Source organism: Pseudophryne corroboree, chromosome 7 (genome assembly GCF_028390025.1).
Source record: "Pseudophryne corroboree isolate aPseCor3 chromosome 7, aPseCor3.hap2, whole genome shotgun sequence".
NCBI classification, from domain to species: domain Eukaryota; kingdom Metazoa; phylum Chordata; class Amphibia; order Anura; family Myobatrachidae; genus Pseudophryne; species Pseudophryne corroboree.
Genome location: NC_086450.1, coordinates 321738049 through 321761569, shown reverse-complemented (window position 1 = coordinate 321761569; position 23521 = coordinate 321738049). Strand labels below are relative to the sequence as shown.

At 46.4% G+C, this 23521-nt stretch overlaps 1 protein-coding gene across 2 annotated transcripts in view; it reads left to right on the top strand.

Moving 5' to 3' along the window:
* The window catches only part of TXNDC11 (thioredoxin domain containing 11), a 173360-nt gene that overhangs the window by 21400 nt on the left and 128439 nt on the right, over positions 1–23521 (top strand). The window contains exons 2-3 of one of the 2 annotated variants that reach the window (XM_063934304.1): positions 11506–11722; positions 21691–21788. In XM_063934304.1, coding sequence (XP_063790374.1) covers positions 11506–11722; positions 21691–21788 — 315 coding nt within the window. Of the gene's footprint in view, positions 1–11505; positions 11723–21690; positions 21789–23521 lie in introns of those variants that run through there. The other variant, XM_063934305.1, reaches the window with a different exon arrangement.

Here is a 23521-nt window from a genome sequence, read left to right as displayed (position 1 = left end):
GCTGAAACCTTAGGACAGTCGGGGTCTCAGCCCTTGCCTGATCCTATGTCGCAGAGGCCGTCAGGGTCTCAGAAGCGCCCACTATCCCAAATTGTTGACACAGATATCGACACTGATTCTGACTCCAGTGTCGATGGCGATGATGCAAAGTTACAGCCTAAATTGGCTAAAGCCATCCGTTATATGATTATAGCAATAAAGGATGTGTTGCACATCACAGACGAAACCCCAGTCCCTGACAAGAGGGTTCATATGTATGGGGAAAAAAGGCAGGTGGTGACCTTTCCCCCCTCACATGAACTAAATGAGTTATGTGAAAAGGCTTGAGAATCTCCAGATAAAAAACTGCAGATTTCCAAACGGATGCTTATGGCGTATCCTTTCCCGCCAACGGACAGGTTACGGCGGGAATCCTCCCCTAGGGTGGACAAAGCTCTCACACGCTTATCCAAAAGGGTAGCCCTGCCGTCACAGGATACGGCCACCCTAAAAGATGCTGCGGGTAGAAAGCAAGAGGGTACCCTGAAGTCCATTTATATACATTCAGGTACCTTACTAAGGCCGGCAATTGCGTCGGCATGGGTGTGTAGTGCTGTAGCAGCATGGACGGATACCTTATCTGAGGAACTTGATACCTTGGACAAGGATACTATATTAATGACCCTGGGGCATATAAAAGACGCTGTCCTATATATGAGAGATGCTCAAAGAGACATTAGCCTTCTGGGCTCTAGAATAAATGCAATGTCGATTTCTGCCAGAAGGGTCCTGTGGACTCGGCAATGGACAGGCGATGCCGACTCAAAAAGGCACATGGAGGTTTTACCTTACAAGGGTGAGGAGTTGTTTGGGGAAGGTCTCTCGAACCTGGTCTCCACAGCTACTGCTGGAAAGTCAAATTTTTTGCCATATGTTCCCTCACAGCCTAAGAAAGCACCGTATTACCAAATGCAGTCCTTTCGATCACAAAAAGGCAAGAAAGTCTGAGGTGCGTCCTTTCTTGCCAGAGGCAGGGGCAGAGGAAAGAAGCTGCACAACACAGCTAGTTCCCAGGAACAGAAGTCCTCCCCGGCTTCCACTAAATCCACCGCATGACGCTGGGGCTCCACTGGAGGAGCTAGGCCCGGTGGGGGCGCGTCTCCGAAATTTCAGCCACAAGTGGGTTCACTCCCAGGTGTATCCCTGGGCGATAGAGATTGTGTCTCAGGGATACAAGCTGGAATTCGAAGAGATGCCCCTCACCGATACCTCAAATCGGCCCTGCCAGCTTCCCCCTTAGAGAGGGAACTAGTGTTAGCTGCAATTCACAAATTGTATCTTCAGCAGGTGGTGGTCAAGGTTCCCCTCCTTCAACAAGGAAAGGGTTATTATTCGACCATGTTTGTGGTACCGAAACCGGACGGTTCGGTCAGACCCATATTAAATTTTAAATCCCTGAACATATACCTGAAAAGGTTCAAGTTCAAGATGGAATCGCTCAGAGCGGTCATCGCAAGCCTGGAAGGGGGGAATTTTATGGTGTCTCTGGACATAAAGGATGCATACCTTCATGTGCCCATTTATCCACCTCATCAGGCGTACCTCAGATTTGTGGTACAGGATTGTCATTACCAATTCCAGACGTTGCCGTTTGGTCTCTCCACGGCACCGAGAATATTTACCAAGGTAATGGCGGAAATGATGGTGCTCCTGCGAAAGCAAGGGGTCACAATTATCCCATACTTGGACGATCTCCTCATAAAGGCGAGGTCCAGAGAGCAGTTGCTGATCAGCGTAGCACGCTCTCGGGAAGTGTTACAACAGCACGGCTGGATTCTAAATATTCCAAAGTCGCAGTTGATTCCTACGACTCGTCTGCCCTTCCTGGGCATGATTCTGGACACAGACCAGAAGAGGGTCTATCTCCCGATGGAGAAGGCTCAGGAGCTCATGACACTGGTCAGAGACCTATTAAAACCAAAACAGGTGTCGGTGCATCACTGCACGTGAGTCCTGGGAAAGATGGTGGCATCATACGAGGCCATTCCATTTGGCAGGTTCCATGCGAGGACCTTTCAATGGGATCTGTTGGACAAGTGGTCCGGATCGCATCTACAGATGCATCGGCTGATCACCTTCTCGAGGGCCGCAGATTCGGCATTCAGGACTGGGTCCTGGTGACCACAGATGCAAGCCTCCGACGGTGGGGGGTAGTCACACAGGGAAGAAATTTCCAAGGTCTGTGGTCAAGTCAGGAGACTTGCCTTCACATCAATATCCTGGAACTATGGGCCATATACAATGCCCTAAGTCAAGCGGAAACACTGCTTCGCGACCAATCGGTGCTGATTTAGTCAGACAACAACACCGCAGTGGCTCATGTAAACCGCCAAGGCGGCACAAGGAGCAGGGTGGCGATGGCGGAAGCCACCAGAATTCTTCGCTGGGCGGAGAATCACGTGAGAGCACTGTCAGCAGTGTTCATTCCGGGTGTGGACAACTGGGAAGCAGACTTCCTCAGCAGGCACGACCTCCACCCGGGAGAGTGGGGACTTCATCAAGAAGTCTTCACGCAGATTGCAAGGCGGTGGGAACTGCCACAGGTGGACATGATGGCATCCCACCTCAACAAAAAGCTACAGAGATATTGCGCCGGGTCAAGAGACCCTCAGGCGATAGCTGTAGACGTACTGGTGACACCGTGGGTGTTCCAGTCGGTTTATGTATTTCCTCCTCTTCCTCTCATACCAAAGGTGCTGAGAATCATAAGAAAAAGAGCAGTGAGAACAATACTCATTGTTCCGGATTGGTCAAGAAGGACTTGGTATCCGGATCTGCAAGAAATGCTCACAGAGGACCCATGGCCTCTGCCTCTAAGACAGGACTTGTTGCAACAGGGGCCCTGTCTGTTCCAAGACTTACCGCGGCTGCGTTTGACGGCATGGCGGTTGAACGCCGGATCCTAGCAGAAAAAGGCATTCCGGATGAGGTTATTCCTACGCTGATTAAGGCTAGGAAGGACGTGACGGCTAAACATTATCACCGTATATGGCGAAAATATGTTGCTTAGTGTGAGGCCAGGAATGCACCTACGGAGGAATTCCAGCTGGGCCGTTTCCTTCACTTCCTACAGTCGGGAGTGACTTTGGGCCTGAAATTGGGTTCCATTAAGGTCCAGATTTCGGCTCTATCCATTTTCTTTCAAAAAGAACTGGCTTCTCTTCCTGAAGTCCAGACGTTTGTAAAGGGAGTGCTGCATATTCAGCCCCCTTTTGTGCCTCCAGTGGCGCCTTGGGATCTTAACGTGTTGTTGAGTTTCCTGAAGTCACACTGGTTTGAACCACTCAAAACCGTGGAGTTAAAATTTCTCACGTGGAAGGTGGTCATGCTATTGACCTTGGCTTCAGCTAGGCGTGTGTCAGAATTAGCGGCTTTGTCACATAAAAGCCCCTATCTAGTTTTCCATATGGACAGGGCAGAATTGCGGACCCGTCCACAATTTCTGCCAAAAGTGGTGTCATCCTTTCATATGAACCAACCTATTGTGGTGCCTGTGGCTACTCGTGACTTGGAGGATTCCGAGTTACTAGATGTGGTCAGGGCTTTGAAGGTTTATGTAGCCAGAACGGCTAGAGTCAGGAAAACTGAATCGCTGTTTATCCTGGGTGCTCCTGCTTCAAAGCAAACTATTGCTCGCTGGATCTGTAACATGATTCAGCAGGCTCATTCTGCGGCTGGATTGCCGCTTCCAAAATCAGTAAAAGCCCACTCCACAAGGAAGGTGGGCTCTTCTTGGGCGGCTGCCCGAGGGGTCTCGGCATTACAGCTTTGCCGAGCAGCTACTTGGTCAGGTTCGAACGCTTTTGCAAAGTTTTACAAGTTTGATACCCTGGCTGAGGAGGACCTTGTGTTTGCTCATTCGGTGCTGCAGTCATCCGCACTCTCCCGCCCGTTTGGGAGCTTTGGTATAAACCCAATGGTCCTTACGGAGTCTCCAGCATCCACTAGGACGTTAGAGAAAATAAGATTTTACTTACCGGTAAATCTATTTCTCGTAGTCCGTAGTGGATACTGGGCGCCCGTCCCAAGTGCGGACTTCTTCTGCAATACTTGTATATAGTTATTGCTTAAATAAGGGTTATATTTGGTTGCATCAGGGTTGATCTGATGCTCCGTTGTTGTTCATACTGTTAACTGGGTAAGTTTATCACGAGTTATACGGTGTAATTGGTGTGACTGGTATGAGTCTTGCCCTGGATTTCAAAATCCTTTCCTTGTACTGTCAGCTCTTCCGGGCACAGTTTCTCTGAGGTCTGGAGGAGGGACATAGAGGGAGGAGCCAGAGCACACCAGTATCCAAATTCTTTCTTAAAGTGCCCTGTCTCCTGCGGAGCCCGTCTATTCCCCATGGTCCTTACGGAGTCCCCAGCATCCACTACGGACTACGAGAAATAGATTTACCGGTAAGTAAAATCTTATTTTTTTTTGTTGTTTTTTTTTTTTTTTTTAAATGAGAAGATGATTTAAGAATTGTCTTATAGGTGAATTGTTCTCATATTTTGTCATGTTTTGTTTGAAAGTAGATGTAACATAATGATGTAAAAACAGAAAGCAAGAATGATATCAAGAAAGGCACTAGTATAATACATCTGTCAACAATAGAAACATTATTAAACAAGAATTATTTGTATAAGATTATAGTATTGTTTTTTTATTTTAATCGGTGAAACCAGGATATTTGCTGCCGGTTCATATCAGTCAGTGACAATTATGCTGCATTCATATTTCACTCACTTTGTGAATAAATATATGCAGAAGAAAGATGCACCTAACCCATGACTACACATAATGTATTATTCTTTATATGGGGATCGGTATGAAATACCTACAATCAAAATCCCAATGGTCAAAATCCCGACATGGACAAAATACCAACATTTAAAATATCGACAAGGGTTAAAATACCGACATTTAAAATGTTGACAGGTCAAAAAGCCGTCACGAGTTTTTCATTGTTTTTTCGTGTGTATGTCAACGTAGGTCGACATGGTCACCATATAAGTGTACCGCTTTCCCTCGCATGGCTCGCTGCGCTCGCCATTCTTCGGTGCCCTGCTGCGCTCGTCACACTATTCTATTCCCGCTCCAGGTCCACTGGGATGGTAAAGTATGAACAAGTCGGTTTCAATGAAAAACTCATGTTAACTTTTTGACCTGTCAACATTTTAAATGTCCGTATTTTAAATGTCAGGATTTTGACCGTCGGTCAATTGCTGTTGGTATTTCTCTATCGTCCTAAGTGGATGCTGGGGTTCCTGAAAGGACCATGGGGAATAGCGGCTCCGCAGGAGACAGGGCACAAAAAAGTAAAGCTTTTACCAGATCAGGTGGTGTGCACTGGCTCCTCCCCCTATGACCCTCCTCCAGACTCCAGTTAGATTTTGTGCCCGAACGAGAAGGGTGCAATCTAGGTGGCTCTCCTAAAGAGCTGCTTAGAGAAAGTTTAGCTTAGGTTTTTTACTTTACAGTGAGTCCTGCTGGCAACAGGATCACTGCAACGAGGGACTTAGGGGAGAAGTAGTGAACTCACCTGCGTGCAGAGTGGATTTGCTGCTTGGCTACTGGACACTAGCTCCAGAGGGACGATCACAGGTACAGCCTGGATGGTCACCGGAGCCGCGCCGCCGGCCCCCTTGCAGACGCTGAAGAGAGAAGAGGTCCAAAATCGGCGGCTGAAGACTCCTGAGTCTTCATAAAGGTAGCGCACAGCACTGCAGCTGTGCGCCATTTTCCTCTCAGCACACTTCACACAACAGTCACTGAGGGTGCAGAGCGCTGGGGGGGGCGCTCTGAGAGGCAAATAAAAACCTTATTAGAGGCAAAAAATACCTCACATATAGCCCACAGAGGCTATATGGAGATATTTAACCCCTGCCTAACTTCAAAAATAGCGGGAGACGAGCCCGCCGGAAAAGGGGCGGGGCCTATCTCCTCAGCACACAGCGCCATTTTCTCTCACAGAAAAGCTGGAGAGAAGGCTCCCAGGCTCTCCCCTGCACTGCACTACAGAAACAGGGTTAAAACAGAGAGGGGGGGCACTGATTTTGGCGATATTGTATATATATAAAAGATGCTATAAGGGAGAAACACTTATATAAGGTTGTCCCTATATAATTATAGCGTTTTTGGTGTGTGCTGGCAGACTCTCCCTCTGTCTCCCCAAAGGGCTAGTGGGTCCTGTCCTCTGTCAGAGCATTCCCGGTGTGTGTGCTGTGTGTCGGTACGTGTGTGTCGACATGTATGAGGACGATGTTGGTGAGGAGGCGGAGAAATTGCCTGTAATGGTGATGTCACTCTCTAGGGAGTCGACACCGGAATGGATGGCTTATTTAGAGAATTACGTGAGAATGTCAACACGCTGCAAGGTCGGTTGACGACATGAGACGGCCGACAATCTATTAGGACCGGTCCAGGCGTCTCAGAAACACCGTCAGGGGTTTTAAAAACGCCCATTTACCTCAGTCGGTCGACACAGACACAGACACGGACACTGAATACAGTGTCGACGGTGAATAAACAAACGTATTTCTCATTAGGGCCACACGTTAAGGGCAATGAAGGAGGTGTTACGTGTTTCTGATACTACAAGTACCACAAGAAAGGGTATTATGTGGGAGTGAAAAAACTACCTGTAGTTTTTCCTGAATCAGATAAAATAAAATGAAGTGTGTGATGATGCGTAGGGTTACCCCGATAGCAAATATTGGCGTTATACCCTTTCCCGCCAGAAATTAGGGTACGTTGGGAAACACCCCTTAGGGTGATAAGGCGCTCACACGCTTATCAAGTGGCGTTACCGTCTCCAGATACGGCCGCCCTCAAGGAGCCAGCTGATAGGAAGCTGGAAAAATATCCTAAAAAGTATATACACACATACGGTGGTTATACTGCGACCAGCGATCGCCATCAGCCTGGAGATGCAGTGCTGGGTTGGCTTGGTCGGATTCCCTGACTGAAAATATTTTATTCATGTAGAGCATTTAATAGGATGCATTCTATATATATGTATGTGAGATGCACAGAGGGATATTTGCTCTCTGGCATCAAGATAAGTGCGTTGTCCATATCTCCCAGAAGATGTCAGGGACACGACAGTGGTCAGGTGATACAGATCCCATACGGCAGATGGAAGTATTGCTGTATAAAGGGAAGGAGTTATTTGGGGGTCGGTCCATCGGACCTGGGGACCACAGCAACAGCTGGGAAATCCAACCTTTTTTACCCCAAGTTACATCTCAGCTAAAAAAGACACCGTCTTTTCAGCCTCAATCTTTCCTTTCCCATGAGGGCATGCAGGCAAAAGGCCAGTCATATCTGCCCAGACATAGAGGTAAGGGAAGTAGACTGCAGCAGGCAGCCCTTTCCCAGGAAAAGAAGCCCTCCACCGCGTCTGCCAAGTCCTCAGCATGACGCTGGGGCCGTGCAAGCGGACTCAAGGTGGGGGGGTAGTCTCAAGAGTCTCAGGGCGCAGTGGGATCACTCGCAAGTTGACCCCTAGATCGTACGAGTATTATCCCAGGGGTAAAGATTGGAGAGTCGAGACATCTTCTCCTCGCAGGTTCCTGAAGTCTGCTTTACCAACGGCTCCCTCCGACAGGGAGGCAGCATTGGAAACAATTCACAAGCTGTATATCCAGCAGGTGATAATCAAAGTACCCCTCCTACGACAAGGAAAAGGGTATTATTTTTCCACACTATATTGTGGTACTGAAGCCAGACGGCTTGGTGACACATAGTCTAAATCTAAAATGGTTTGAACACTTACATAAAAGGTTCAAATCGAGATAAAGTCACTCAGAGCAGTGATAGCGAACCGGAAAAAAGGGGACTATATGGTGTCCCTGGACATCAAGGATTACCTCCATGTCCAAATTTTGTCCTTCTCATCAAGGGTACCTCTGGTTCGTGGTACAGAACTGTCAATATCAGTTTCAGACGATGCCGTTTGAATTATCCACGGCACCCCGGGCCTTTTTTACAAGGTAATGGCCGAAAAGATGTTTCTTCAAAGAAAAAAGGCATCTAAATTATCCCTTACTTGCACGACCTAAAAAGGGCAAGTTCCAGAGAACAGTTGGAGGTCGGAAGAGCACTATCTAAAGTAGTTCTTCGACGGCACGACTGGATTCTAAATATTCCAAGAATCGCAGCTGTTTTCCGACGTCTGCTGTTCCTAGGGATGATTCTGGACACGGTTCAGAAAAAGGTTTTTCTTCCCGAGGAAAAAGCCAAGGAGTTATCCGACCTGTCAGGAACCTCCTAAAACCAGGAAAGGTGTCTGTACATCAATGCACAAGAGTCCTGGGAAAAATGGTGGCTTTTTACGAAGCAATTCCATTCGGCAGATTCCATGCAAGAATTTTCCAAAGGGATCTGTTGGACAAATGGTCAGGGTCGCATCCTCAGATGCACCTGCGAATAACCCTGTCGCCAAGGACAAGGGTATATCTTCTGTGGTGGTTGCAAAAGGCTCATCTATTGGAGGGCCGCAGATTCGGCATACAGGATTTGATCCTGGTGACCACGGACGCCAGCCTGAGAGGTTGGGGAGCAGTCACACAAGGAAGAAACTTCCAGGGGGTATGGACGAACCTGGAAAAGTCTCTTCACATAAACATTCTGGTACTAAGAGCAATCTAAAATGCTCTAAGCCAGGCGGAACCACTCCTGCAAGGAAAACCGGTGTTGATTCAGTCGGACAACATCACGGCGGTCGCCCATGTAAACAGACAGGGCGGCACAAGAAGCAGGAGTGCAATGGCAGAAGCTGCCAAGATTCTTCGCTGGGCGGAGAATCACGTAATAGCACTGTCAGCAGTGTTCTTCCCGGGCGTGGACAACTGGGAAGCAGACTTCCTCAGCAGACACGATATTCACCCGGGAGAGGGGGGTCTTCATCCAGAAGTCTTCCACATGCTAATAAACTGTTGGGAAAGACCAATGGTAGACATGATGGCGTCTCGCCTCAACAAGAAACTGGACAAGTATTGCGCCAGGTCAAGAGATCCACAGGCAATAGCTGTGGACGCACTGGTAACACCTTGGGTGTACAAATCAGTATATGTGTTTCCTCCTCTGCCTCTCATACCAAAGGTATTGAAGATTATACGGTGAAGAGGAGTAAGAACAATACTAGTGGCTCCGGATTGGCCAAGAAGGACTTGGTACCCGGAACTTCAAGAGTTGGTCACGGACGACCCGTGCCCTCTACTTCTGAGAAGGGACCTGCTACAACAGGGTCCCTGTCTCTTTCAAGACTTACCGCGGCTGCGTTTGACGGCATGGCGGTTGAACGCCAGATCCTAAAAGGGAAAGGCATTCCAGAAGAAGTCATTCCTACCTTGATTAAGGCAAGGAAGGAAGTCACCGCGAAACATTATCACCGCATTTGGCGAAAATATGTCGCGTGGTGCGAGGATCGGAGTGTTCCGACGGAGGAATTTCAACTGGGTCGTTTCCTACATTTCCTACAATCAGGATTGTCTATGGGTCTCAAATTGAGATCTATTAAGGTTCAAATTTCGGCCCTGTCAATATTCTTCCAAAAAGAATTGGCCTCAGTTCCTGAGGTACAGACTTTTGTTAAAGGAGTACTGCATATACAGCCTCCTGTGGTGCCTCCGGTGGCACCGTGGGATCTAAATGTAGTTTTAGATTTCCTCAAATCCCATTGGTTTGAACCATTGAAAAAGGTGGATTTTAAATATCTCACATGGAAAGTGACTATGTTACTGACCCTGGCTTCCGCCAGGAAAGTATCTGAATTGGCGGCTTTATCTTATAAAAGCCCTTATCTAATCTTCCATTCGGATAGGGCAGAACTGAGGACTCGTCCGCATTTTCTCCCTAAGGTGGTATCAGCGTTTCACCTGAACCAACCTATTGTGGTGCCTGCGGCCACTGGCGACTTGGAGGACTCCAAGTTGTTGGACGTTGTCAGAGCCTTAAAAATATACATTTCAAGGACGGCTGAAGTCAGAAAATCTGACTCGCTGTTGATACTATATGCACCCAACAAGTTGGGTGCCCCTGCTTCTAAGCAGACGATTGCTCGTTGGATTTGTAACACAATTCAACTTGCTCATTCTGTGGCAGGCCTGCCACAGCCTAAATCTGTTAAGGCCCATTCCACAAGGAAGGTGGGCTCATCTTGGGCGGCTGCCCGAGGGGTCTCGGCATTACAATTCTGCCGAGCAGCTACGTGGTCGGGGGAAAACACGTTTGTAAAATTCTACAAATTTGATACCCTGGCAAAAGAGGACTTGGAATTCTCTCATTCGGTGCTGCAGAGTCATCCGCACTCTCCCGCCCGTTTGGGAGCTTTGGTATAATCCCCATGGTCCTTTCAGGAACCCCAGCATCCACTTAGGACGATAGAGAAAATAAGAATTTACTTACCGATAATTCTATTTCTCGGAGTCCGTAGTGGATGCTGGGCGCCCATCCCAAGTGCGGATTATCTGCAATACTGTACATAGTTATTGTTAACAAATTCGGGTTATATTGTTAAGGAGCCATCTTTAAGAGGCTCTTTCTGTTATCATACTGTTAACTGGGTTTAGATCACAAGTTGTACGGTGTGATTGGTGTGGCTGGTATGAGTCTTACCCGGGATTCAAATTGCCTCCCTTATTGTGTACGCTCGTCCGGGCACAGTACCTAACTGGAGTCTGGAGGAGGGTCATAGGGGGAGGAGCCAGTGCACACCACCTGATCTGGTAAAAGCTTTACTTTTTTGTGCCCTGTCTCCTGCGGAGCCGCTATTCCCCATGGTCCTTTCAGGAACCCCAGCATCCACTACGGACTCCGAGAAATAGAATTATCGGTAAGTAAATTCTTATTTTTGGCCGTCTGGATTTTGATTGTCGGTAAATTGACTGCATCCCATTTGCTTATATGCACATTATGACTGCCGTATGTAATGGAGTCCGAGAGTGCCGGAGGTGCGGGATGCCGGCTGATCTTGGACTTTTTTTTTTTTTTTTCATATGGCAATCATTACAAGGCATGGTTTTGCCTTGTAAGTGATTGTCTCTTTAAAAAAAAACATCTGAGATTGGCTGCATCCTGCACCTCCGGTGCTCTCGGACATTACATCCCGTCCTATGAGTATCTCTATCTGTCCAATCTTTCTGGTTGGATCAAAAATCTGGTAATGTCAGGGAAGAAATGACAATCAACCATTTGCTCCCGAAAGCTGGAAAATGGACAAAGATGGTCGTTCGGATAAATTGGTTAAATCCGATGGATGTAACAGGTTTGTTTGAACATCTTTTGACTGTTTTCCAGTGTTTGGGAGCAAATGGTCAATTGTTTTTTGCTCCCATCCAACCAGAAAGATTGGACAGATAATTTTATAGTGTGTATCCAGCATAACAATGTTTGTTGCTGATATTCGTGTTTATGTATAATTCCCCTCAATTACAGGGCATAAACGCCAATGAAACCTTACTTTTTCTATTTCAGTCGAGCTAAAGATGTCGTCATGCCAGCAAAGCTGCCCGTGCACTTTTTCTCCAGCCATTCACCAGTGGTGGATCTCTTCCTTGGCCAGCTGGATTATGCAGATCACATTCGCCAGGACTCTGAGATAACCTTATTCTTCCTGTATGCGCCCTGGTGTGCCCAGTCCATTGCTGCAAGGGCAGAGATTGAGCAGGTGGCTAATAAGCTTGCAGACCAGGTAAATACCCTATAATTGTCTTATATCTGTAATGCCTAAAGAGGTTTTGCTAATGGTACATTGCACCCTATGTATACACTGCTTCACTTTCATTGTTTAGTTAATCAAAGGTCATAATATGCATTTTTTTTTTTTTTTTAAGTAGTTTAAAACCATAGTTGCCAAATCAATACAAGGAAAAAGAGACACCTGGGCGCTGACAAACAAAAGTTCTGGGATATTATACAATATATATTAACCTGATCAAGGGCTGCTGCTTCACTTAAGAGGTCACTGTTAACCTCAAAAAATCAAAATAATACACAACAACGAAAATGAAGCGCTATCCAGATCAGTACATGTTTAAAACATAAAACATTTAATGGACATTACACACAAAACATTAATCACACGGCCGGTGTATAACAATTAATTAAATTGACATAAAGTTATATAGATCCTAGTGGCCACTCCTGAATCAATTAGCTTAATTACTGCACTAATAATTAGTAGCATGTAGCAACGTTTAGCCAACAGTTCATAGCATTTGCCAGATATAGATGAATAAGCTTGAAGATGTTAGAAGCTCAAAAAGCACCAATAATTAGTAGCATGTAGCAACATTTATCTGACAGTTCATAGCATTTGTCAAATGAAGATGAATAAGCTTGAAGATGTTAAAAGTTCAAAGCATATAAATTCATGCAACTTGTTAGTAACGGAAATTATAGATATTAGTGGTCTCTGCACACTCTCTTTTCAGAGATTGCAATTATACTCAACAGTCCAGCGTGGCCACGCTATATAGTTAAAACCAGCTCATCGTGTCTTCAGACCAGGAATCTATATACTGGGTGACGTCTCACTCCTAATAGCTCACACTCCGGTCCTCACGTGAAAACGCTGGATACACAATGGGTCTCAGCTGTAGATAGCACTCCTCTCTACGCGTTTCTCCGCCTATGTGCAAGTCGGCGGCTTCTTCCAGAGAATCGATGAATGAGGGTACATTATTATTAGACCACTATTTATACGGAATCCGGCGCTGCTTTCACTTCCTGGTCCCGTAGGATGCGCATGCGCACATTGTGCGTTCCATTCATGCGTTCCATCTTTTTAACTCTGATCGTCGTCAGAAGATTACTTGCTTGGTCTTACAACATGCGCATGCGCACAATGTGCGTTCCAATCATGCGTTCCACTTATGTCTTATACCTTTGTTAGAATGCTTCCTATTTGTATTACTGAAGCGTATGCTTTAAATATCCAACAACTGTACCATTCATCATTAATCATATCTTTTTGTGTATATCCTAATAAGGAAATAAATAAATATCCCACTAAAATTATAACTAAAATATCAATATGACATATTGACTATATTCAATCCATACTATATTGTATATCTCCCAGAACATTTCTATACCGCTGATATCCGCTAGATGATGTTATCTTATTTATGCACATATATATATATATATATATATGTATGTATATATACACACGCCCCTACACATATGTCCATACATACATACATACATACATGCACGATTATGTAAACCTGGAATACCCAGATGCACAATAATTAATCCATTTAATCAAAAATTCATTATTATAACTTTAAAACACTAATTTCATATATTATTTAGCTCAACTGTATAATTTAATCCTTGTGGTTTCAATGTGCATAATCTAAATATCCAAAAGGCTTCACGCCTACGTAACATATTGAAACGATCACCCCCTCTCTGTGTACCACTGCTCTGTTCAATGCCTTTGATTCTAATCTTATCACGTGTACCATCCGGGCAATTGGATATATGATTTGATAGACAATGTGATTTTACATTATTTGTAATATTACGTTTATGTTCCATGAACCTTGTATGTAGTGTCCTTGTGGTGCGTCCCACATATTGTTTTCCGCAACCACAGGTCAATACATATATAACATAAATGGAGCTACAGTTAAGAAAATCCTTTATATTATAGCTCTCCTTTGTAACAAAAGATGTTATATCAACGGACTTTTTATCCATATATTTACATGTCTCACATCTCTCTTTTCCACATCTGTGGAATCCAGCAGGTCGCTTAATGGGTAACCAATTTTCCCCTTTAATATCATTCTTTGAATATGGAGTTTTCTTCTTCTTAAAGTGACTAGGTGCTAATTTTCCTTTTATATTTTCTGCTCTCCGAAATGTAACCCCCCCCCCCATCCAGTACAATAGACTCCCCCACATGATCATCCAGCTTCAATAATTGACTATTCTTTCTTATAATATTTTTAATTTCTGTTGCATGTGAGTTATATTGCCAAATGTCTAAATTTCTAAATAGTTGCCAAATGTCTAAATTTCTTAGGACGTTCCAGGTAGTAAAGATCTGTCCATGGAAATGTTTTACTGTATATGTCCCTTCTTCTCCCTGACAAACTGTACAATACCATTTCTGGTATTCTTCAAGTTAGATGCTGTTCTCCTACAGAAAAACATGTTCTCAAATTCGGTAGCACTACCAGTATGAGATTGTAGTGCATTAAGGTGAATATCATGAATATCGCGTACCATTTGTGTCACCTGCTCATCGGCAGCATGTCCGTGAAATATTTTGAAATGTTGGCAACTATATACAACCTGCAGGATTTGTAAAGTAAATATTGGTGTACCTATCTGCTGTAACCAAGCATTTCAAACCTCATAAAAATGAACTGATAAATTGTGTGCCTTCCCAGGCATGCACTTTGGGGGGATTTCCTGTTGCTCACAGCTTTTCTCTACTCCAGACACTCTCATGTGATCTTATTGACCGGGGAGGGAAAAGATGTTCTTGGACAAAATTCAGTAAAGGTGTGTTGATGTAAATGTGGCTCATGCAGGTCACCAGTTAAGTGCTTGTTCTCCTGTTAGCAGGTCCAAAAGATGTACCTCATATGGAGCAGGTGGAAGTACACACTGATCATAATGACTTGTAAACTAGAGGTGTATGTGTCCTGAGTTTTACTGTATATCTGAGCAAAAATATCCTCTGTGCTCATTTTGTTTTCTGTAATTTGTCTCTCTTGCTACCAACTGTGCATCAGCCCCAATGTGTGTAAGTATTTGGAGCCTCTGCGCTGATATCGGTCAGTTACATTTCAGTAGGCATGGTGGTGTGATCCTTGGAGAGGTGCTATATGCTGTGTGTCCCCGTTACTACATACAAGAGAGAATACTAACTGCTGCTTCATCTCTTTCCTGGCCTCACCTTTATGATGTACCAGAGCTGCGTTGATGCTGTTATGGGATTCTGTATCTCTGGGGGGCAATGACCATAGTGTGTGTACAGACTGAGAGTATACTGGTGCCATCGACTGGTGCAACTATAAAAGACACTAACTACACTGTATATATGTAACTTTATGTAACACATACAAACATGTCTTTGCAATATATGGGGTAAATGTATGAAGCAGTGATAAGAGTGGAGAAGTGAGCCAGTGGAGAAGTTGCCTATGGCAACCAACCAGCTGCTCTGTATAATTTTATAGTATGCAAATTATGAATGTTACTTTAATGCTGATTGGTTGCCATGGGCAACCTCTCCACTGGCTCACTTCTCCACTCTTAGCACTGCTTCATGCATTTACCCCTATATGTATTATTATACACATTTAGCATCTCTTCTATAATGTCTTGGGAACATGGGATAGGGATGACTTAAATCACTCATTTATAACTTTGTGAGGAAGTTTTCTCTGCATCAGAGCCAAGTCCAACAAGCAGGATGTTTCCCAGGGGCACACCTGCCATGCTCTTGGGTTTTTCTCTAATGTCCTAAGTGGATGCTGGGGACTCCGTAAGGACCATGGGGAATAGCGGCTCCGCAGGAGACTGGGCACATCTAAAGAAAGCTTTAGGACTAACTGGTGTGCACTGGCTCCTCCCCCTATGACCCTCCTCCAAGCCTCAGTTAGATTTCTGTGCCCGACGAGAAGGGTGCACACTAGGGGCTCTCCTGAGCTCTTTGTGAAAGTTTTAGTTTAGGTTTATTATTTTCAGTGAGACCTGCTGGCAACAGGCTCACTGCATCGAGGGACTAAGGGGAGAAGAAACGAACTCACCTGCGTGCAGAGTGGATTGGGTTTCTTAGGCTACTGGACATTAGCTCCAGAGGGACGATCACAGGTTCAGCCTGGATGGGTCCCGGAGCCGCGCCGCCGGCCCCCTTACAGAGCCAGAAGAGCGAAGAGGTCCGGAAAATCGGCGGCAGAAGACGATCCTGTCTTCAGATAAGGTAGCGCACAGCACCGCAGCTGTGCGCCATTGCTCTCAGCACACTTCACACTCCGGTCACTGAGGGTGCAGGGCGCTGGGGGGGGCAGCGCCCTGAGACGCAATAAATCGATAAAAACCTTATATGGCTAAAATAAATGCATCACATATAACTCCTGGGCTATATGGATGCATTTAACCCCTGCCAAAACATACAGAAAAACGGATGATAAGGACGCAGAGAAAGGGGCGGAGCCTATCTCCTCAGCACACTGGCGCCATTTTCCCTCACAGCTCAGTTGGAGGGAAGCTCCCTGGCTCTCCCCTGCAGTCACTACACTACAGAAAGGGGTTAAAAAAGAGAGGGGGGCACAAATTAGGCGCAGTATAAACAATACAGCAGCTATAAAGGGAAAAACACTTATATAAGGTTATCCCTGTATATATATAGCGCTCTGGTGTGTGCTGGCAAACTCTCCCTCTGTCTCCCCAAAGGGCTAGTGGGGTCCTGTCCTCTATCAGAGCATTCCCTGTGTGTGTGCTGTGTGTCGGTACGTTTGTGTCGACATGTATGAGGAGAAAAATGATGTGGAGACGGAGTAGAGTGTCTGTAATAGTGTTGTCACCCCCTAGGGGGTCGACACCTGAGTGGATGTACTGTTGAAATTGCGTGACAGTGTCAACTTTGTATTAAAGACAGTGGTTGACATGAGACAGCCGGCTACTCAGCTTGTGCATGTCCAGACGTCTCATACAGGGGCTCTAAAGCGCCCGTTACCTCAGATACAGACGCCGACACGGATACTGACTCCTGTGTCGACGGTGAAGAGACAACCGTGATTTCCAATAGGGCCACACATTGCATGATTGAGGCAATGGAAAATGTTTACACTTTTCTGATAATATGAATACCACCAAAAAAAGGGGTATTATGTTTGGTGAGGAAAAACTTCCTGTAGTTTTCCTGAATCTGAGAAATAAAATGAGCGTGGGTTTCCCCCCGATAACAATTGATAATTTCTAAAAAGTTATTGGCAGTATACCTTTTCCCGCCAGAGGTTAGGGTGCGTTGGGAAACACCCCCTAGGGGGGATAAGGCGCTCACACGCTTGTAAGAACAAGGGCTCTATCCTCTCCTGAGATGGCCGCCCTTAAGGATCCTGCTGATAGAAAGCAGGAGGGTATCCTAAAATGTATTTACACACATACTGGTGTTATACTGCGACCAGCAATCGCCTCAGCCTGGATGTGCAGTGCTGGGTTGGCGTGGTCGGATTCCCTGACTGGAAATATTGATATCCTAGATAAGGACAGTATATTATTGCCTATAAAGCAATTAAAAGATGCATTTCTATATATGCATGATGCACAGCGGAATGTTTGCCGACTGGCATCAAGTATAAGTGCGTTGTCCAATTCTACCAGTAAAATGGTCAGGTGATGCGGATTCCAAACGGCATTTGGAAGTATTGCCTTACAAAAAAAAAAAAAAGGGGATGTACCCCTGGTCGCCTCTCAAAATAAGACGCCGTATTATCAGGCGCAGTCCTGGTTGGCAAGCGGACAAAAGGGTTCCTCTTTTCTGCACGTGACAGAGGGAGAGGAAAATGGCTGCAGAGATTAGCCAGTTCCCAGGAACAGAAACCCTTTTCTGCCTCTGCAAAGCCCTCAGTATGTCGCTAGGGCTTTACAAGTTCAGGCACGGTGGGGGCCCGTTCTCAATGAATTTCAGTGCGCAGTGGGCTCACTCGCAAGTAGACCCCTGGATCCTTCAGGTAATATTTTCAGGGGTACAAATTGGAATTCGAGACATATTCCCCTCGCCGTTTCCAAAAGTCTGTTTTACCGACGTCTCCCGCTGACAGGGAGGCAGTTTTGGAAGCCATTCACAAGCTGTATTCCCAGCAGGTGATAATTAAGGTACCCCTCCTGCAACAGGGAACGGGGTATTATTCCACACTATTGTGGTACCGAAGCCAGACGGCTCGGTGAGACCGATTTTAAAATCTAAAATCTTTGAACACTTACATACAGAGGTTCAAATTCAAAATTGAGTCACTCAGAGCAGTGATTGCAAACCTGGAAGAAGGGGACTACATGAGGTCTCGGGACATCAAGGATGCTTACCTTCATGTCAAAATTTACCCTTCTCACCAAGGGTATCTCAGGTTATGGTACAGAACTGTCACTATCAGTTCAGACGCTGCCGTAGGGATGGGCCACGGCACCCCGGGTCTTTACTGAAGTAATGAGCGAAATGATGATATTCCTTCGAAGGAAGGGAATTTTAGTTATCCTTTACTTGGACAATTCCCTGATAAGGGTAAGATCCAGGGAACAGCTGGATATCGGTGTAGCACTATCTCAGGTAGTGTTGCGGCAGCACGATTGGATTCTCATTATTCCAAAATCGCAGCTGGTTCCGACGACTTGTCTTCTGTTCCTAGGGATGATCCTGGACACAGTCCAGAAAGAAGGTGTTTCTCCCGGAGGAGAAAGCCAGGGAGTTATCCGAGCTAGCAGGAACCTCCTAAAACCGAACCAAGAGTGCATCAATGCACAAGGGTTCTGGGTAAAAATGGTGGCTTCCTACAAAGCAATCCCATTCGGCAGATTCCACGCAAGACTTTCCAGTGGAACCTACTGGACAAATGGTCCGGGTCGCATCTTCAGATGCATCAGCGGATAACCCTGTCACCAGGGACAAGGGTATCCCTCCTGTGGTGGTTGCAGAGTGCTCATCTTCTAGAGGGCCGCAGATTCGGCATCAGGACTGGGTCCTGGTGACCACGGATGCCAGCCTGCGAGGCTGGGGAGCAGTCACACAGGGAAGGAATATCCAGGGCTTATGGTCAAGCCTGGAGACATCACTTCACATAAATATCCTGAAGCTAAGGGCCATTTACAATGCTCTAAGCTTAACAAGACCTCTGCTTCAAGGTCAGCCGGTGTTGATCCAGTCGGACAACATTACGGCAGTCACCCACGTAAACAGGCAGGGTGCCACAAGAAGCAGGAGGGCAATGGCAGAAGCTGCAAGGATTCTCCGCTGGGCGGAAAATCATGTAATAGCACTGTCAACAGTATTCATTCCGGGAGTGGACAACTGGGAAGCAGACTTCCTCAGCACGACCTCCACCCGGGAGAGTGGGGACTTCACCCAGAAGTCGTCCACATGATTAAAAAACTCGACAGGTATTGCGCCAGGTCAAGAGACCCTCAGGCAATACTTGTAGACGCTCTGGTAACACCGTGGGTGTACCAGTCAGTATATGTGTTCCCTCATCTGCCTCTCATACCCAGGGTACTGAGATTGATAAGATGGAGAGGAGTAAGCACTATATTCGTGGCTCCGGATGGGCCAAAAAGGACTTGGTAACCGGAACTTCAAGAGAGGCTCACTGAGGATCCGTGGCCTCTACCTCTAAGAAGGGACCTGCTCCAGCAAGGACCCTGTCTGTTCCAAGACTTACCGCGGCTGCGTTTGACGGCATGGCGTTTGAACACCGGATCCTGAAGAAAAAAAGGCATTCCGGATGAAGTCATCCCTATCCTGATCAAAAGCCAGGAAGGATGTAACCGCAAAAACATTATCACCGCAATTGGCGAAAATATGTTGAGTAGTGCGAGGCCAGTAAGGCCCGACGGAGGAAATTCAACTGGGTCGATTCCTGCATTTCCTGCAAACAGGAGTGTCTATGGGCCTGAAATTGGGGTCCATTAAGGTTCAGATTTCGGCCCTGTCAATTTTCTTCCAAAAAAGAACTGGCTTCAGTCCCTGAAGTTTAGACGTTTGTAAAAAGGGTACTGCATATACAGCCTCCTTTTGTGCCTCCAGTGGAAATTTGGGATCTCAATGTAGTTTGGGTTCCAAAAGTCACATTGGTTTGACCACTTAAATCTGTAGAGTTAAAATATCTCGCATGGAAAGTGGTCATGCTGTTGGCCCTGGCCTAGGCCAGGCGCGTGTCAGGATGGGCGGCTTTATCCTGTAAAAGCCCTTATCTGATTTTCCATTCGGACAGGGCGGAATTGAGGACTCGTCCTCAGTTTCTCCCTAAGGTGGTTCCAGCGTTTCACCTGAACCAACCTATTGTGGTGCCTGCGGCTACTAGGGACTTGGAGGAATCCAAGTTGCTGGATGTTGTCAGGGCCCTGAAAATATGTTCCAGGACGGCTGGAGTCAGGAAATCTGACTCGCTGTTTATCCTGTATGCACCCAACATGCTGGGTGCTCCTGCTTCTAAGCAGACTATTGCTCGTTGGATTTGTAGTACAATTCAGCTTGCACATTCTGTGGCAGGCCTGCCACAGCTAAAATCTGTAAAAGCCCGTTCCACAAGGAAAGTGGGCTCATCTTGGGCGGCTGCCCGAGGGATCTCGGCTTTACAACTTTGCCGAGCAGCTACTTGGTCAGGGGCAAACACGTTTGCTAAATTCTACAAATTTGATACCCTGGCTGAGGAGGACCTGGAGTTCTCTCATTCGGTGCTGCAGAGTCATCCGCACTCTCCCGCCCGTTTGGGAGCTTTGGTATAATCCCCATGGTCCTTACGGAGTCCCCAGCATCCACTTAGGACGTTAGAGAAAATAAGAATTTACTTACCGATAATTCTATTTCTCGTAGTCCGTAGTGGATGCTGGGCGCCCATCCCAAGTGCGGATTGTCTGCAATACTTGTACATAGTTATTGTTACAAAAATCGGGTTATTATTGTTGGGAGCCATCTTTTCAGAGGCTCCTCTGTTGTCATACTGTTAACTGGGTTCAGATCACAAGTTATACGGTGTGATTGGTGTGGCTGGTATGAGTCTTTCCCGGGATTCAAAATCCTTCCTTATTGTGTACGCTCGTCCGGGCACAGTTTCCTAACTGAGGCTTGGAGGAGGGTCATAGGGGGAGGAGCCAGTGCACACCAGTTAGTCCTAAAGCTTTCTTTAGATGTGCCCAGTCTCCTGCGGAGCCGCTATTCCCCATGGTCCTTACGGAGTCCCCAGCATCCACTACGGACTACGAGAAATAGAATTATCGGTAAGTAAATTCTTATTTTTTCACATTCCTTAATGTCATGTCTATTATAACTGTGCCAAAGGTGGCTTACTGGCACATAAAAAAGGGAATATAGACACATATAACGGGTGTAGTATGGTATGCCGGCGGCCGGGCTCCCGGCGACCAGCATACCGGCGCCGGCAGCCCGACCGCCGGCATACCGACAGTGTGGCGAGCGCAAATGAGCCCCTTGCGGGCTCGCTGCGCTCGCCACGCTGCCGGCATGTTATTCTCCCTCCAGGGGGGTCTTGGACCCCCCACGAGGGAGACTGTCGGTATGCGGGCTGTCGGGATTCCTGTGCCGGTATACTGTGCGCCGGGATCCCGACAGTCGGCAACCTGAAGACCACCCCATATAACAGCTGTAACACAGCAAATGTAATATATGATTTGTTATATGTTAAAATAGAATTTTATAATCCATACGTCATCTTTGTTTTGCTACTATGGATCTTCTGTAATAACTTTGTTACAGTTTTTTTGCATTTGATTACATTGTTTTTATATAGATGAAATGCAGAACTCCTCTTAAAATAATTTGTGACACACTCAGAACATACTGTATAACCCGATCATTGTTTACTGAATGTATTTGTTGCCTAATATTATATAATTTTAGATTTGGCTAGAAAAATGTACAAGAAAACTTTAGGCCATCTGTATAATGTATCTCTCTCCTAGGTGCTCTTTGTGGCTGTTAATTGCTGGTGGCACCAGGGCAGGTGCAGGAAGCAAAGAAGTTTCTTCTATTTCCCAGTGATTAACCTGTATCATAAGAGGTAATTGGTGAAATACAGAGCTGTACACTTGGGATGATGATGATTATTATTCAATTTTATTTATAAGGCGCCACAAGTGTTTCGCAGCGCCGTACAAAGGACACTACAGGGAGACAAAACTTAACATTACAGTAAATAAATAACAAATATAGAGTACAGGTAACAAAGAGCACCAAAATTCTCAAAACATAATACAGCTTAGATGTAAGTAGCGTGAGTGATCAGCACACTACTTGGGCTGGCTGCCATAGATAGAGATGAGCCTTTACCAGCAGGAGAAAAAGCGGGTAAAGATGGTCGCTGAGTAGGAGAGAGCTGTAAGAGAAATGTGTCGAGAAGAATGCCTTGACAATAAGAGGAAAGAGGGCCCTGCTCTGAAGAACTAACAATCTAGTGGGAAGGGGTGACAGACAGATGACATGAGGTGCAAGCAAACTGGAGGTAGCCTGATGGCAGGATGTAAGCAAAGCAGAGATGTTCAAGGCATGAGACAGGGGGATGGAGGAGCAGCCTCAGGACTAGGTTATGCATCAGAAGGGTATGCTTTGATGAATAGGTGGGTTGTCAGTGCCCGTTTTGAAGCTTTGCAAGGTTGGGGAGAGTCTAATGGAGCTGGGAGGCGTGTTCCACTGAAGGGGTGCAGTACGGGCAAAATCTTGAACTCAAGCATGGGAAGCAGTGACCAGGGTAGAGGAGAGGCGACGGTCATTGGCCGACCTTAGGGGCGGGAGGGAGTATGAAGAGGGAGGAGGTTGGAGATGTAGGGAGCAGTGGAATTAGAGATGGCCTTGTATGTGAGGGAGAGGAGTTTGAAGAGGATTCTGTAGGGGAATGGGAGCCAGTGCAGATTTTGTTTAAGGTGATTGGAAGATGTGCAGCGGCAGGAGTGGAAGATAAGCCTAGCTGCGGAGTTGAAGATAGATTGTAGGGGAGCAAGTGAGGCCAGTGAGGAGAACATTGCAGTAGTCGAGTCGTGAGATGACCAATGAGTGGATGATAAGTTTAGTTGCACTTTGGGAGAGAACTGCCCTGATGCGAGCAATGTTGCGTAGCTGGAACCGACAGGATTGCGCCAGAGCTTGGATGTGGAGTGCAAAGGAGAGGGAGGAGTCAAGAGTGACACCCAAGCAGCGGAGTTGGGGAACGGGGGAGATGGTGGCGTTGTCAACAGTGATAGAGATATTGGTAGGGGGTGTTACTCTGGCTGGGGGAACGATAATGAGTTCAGTTTTGTCCATGTTGAGCTTCAGAGAGCGCTCAGACATCCAGGAGGAGATGGTGGAGAGTTGTGTCATCAGCATAGAGGTGGTATTGAATGCCAAAGGAGTTAATGAGCGCACCCAGGGAAGAGGTGTACAGGGAGAACAGAAGGGGGCCGAGGACAGAACCCTGAGGGACACCAATAGGAAGGATGGAAGAGTGTGAGGTGGTGCCCAAGGCAGACACCGAGAAGGAGCGGTTAGTGAAGTAAGAGGTAAACCAGTCAAGGACAGTGCTAGAGAGGCCAATGTTTTGGAGTGCGCGGAGGAGGAGAGGATGATCCACGGTGTCAAAGGCAACAGAGAGGTCCAGAAGGATAAGCAGAGAGAAGTGGCCCCTGGATTTGGCCGAAATCAGGTCATTGGTGACTTTCACCAGGACAGTCTCAGTGGAGTGGGTGAAAGCCAGATTGTAGGGGATCAAGGATGGGGTTTCAGAGAGGTAGCTTGTGAGATGGCTGTAGACCAGTCGTT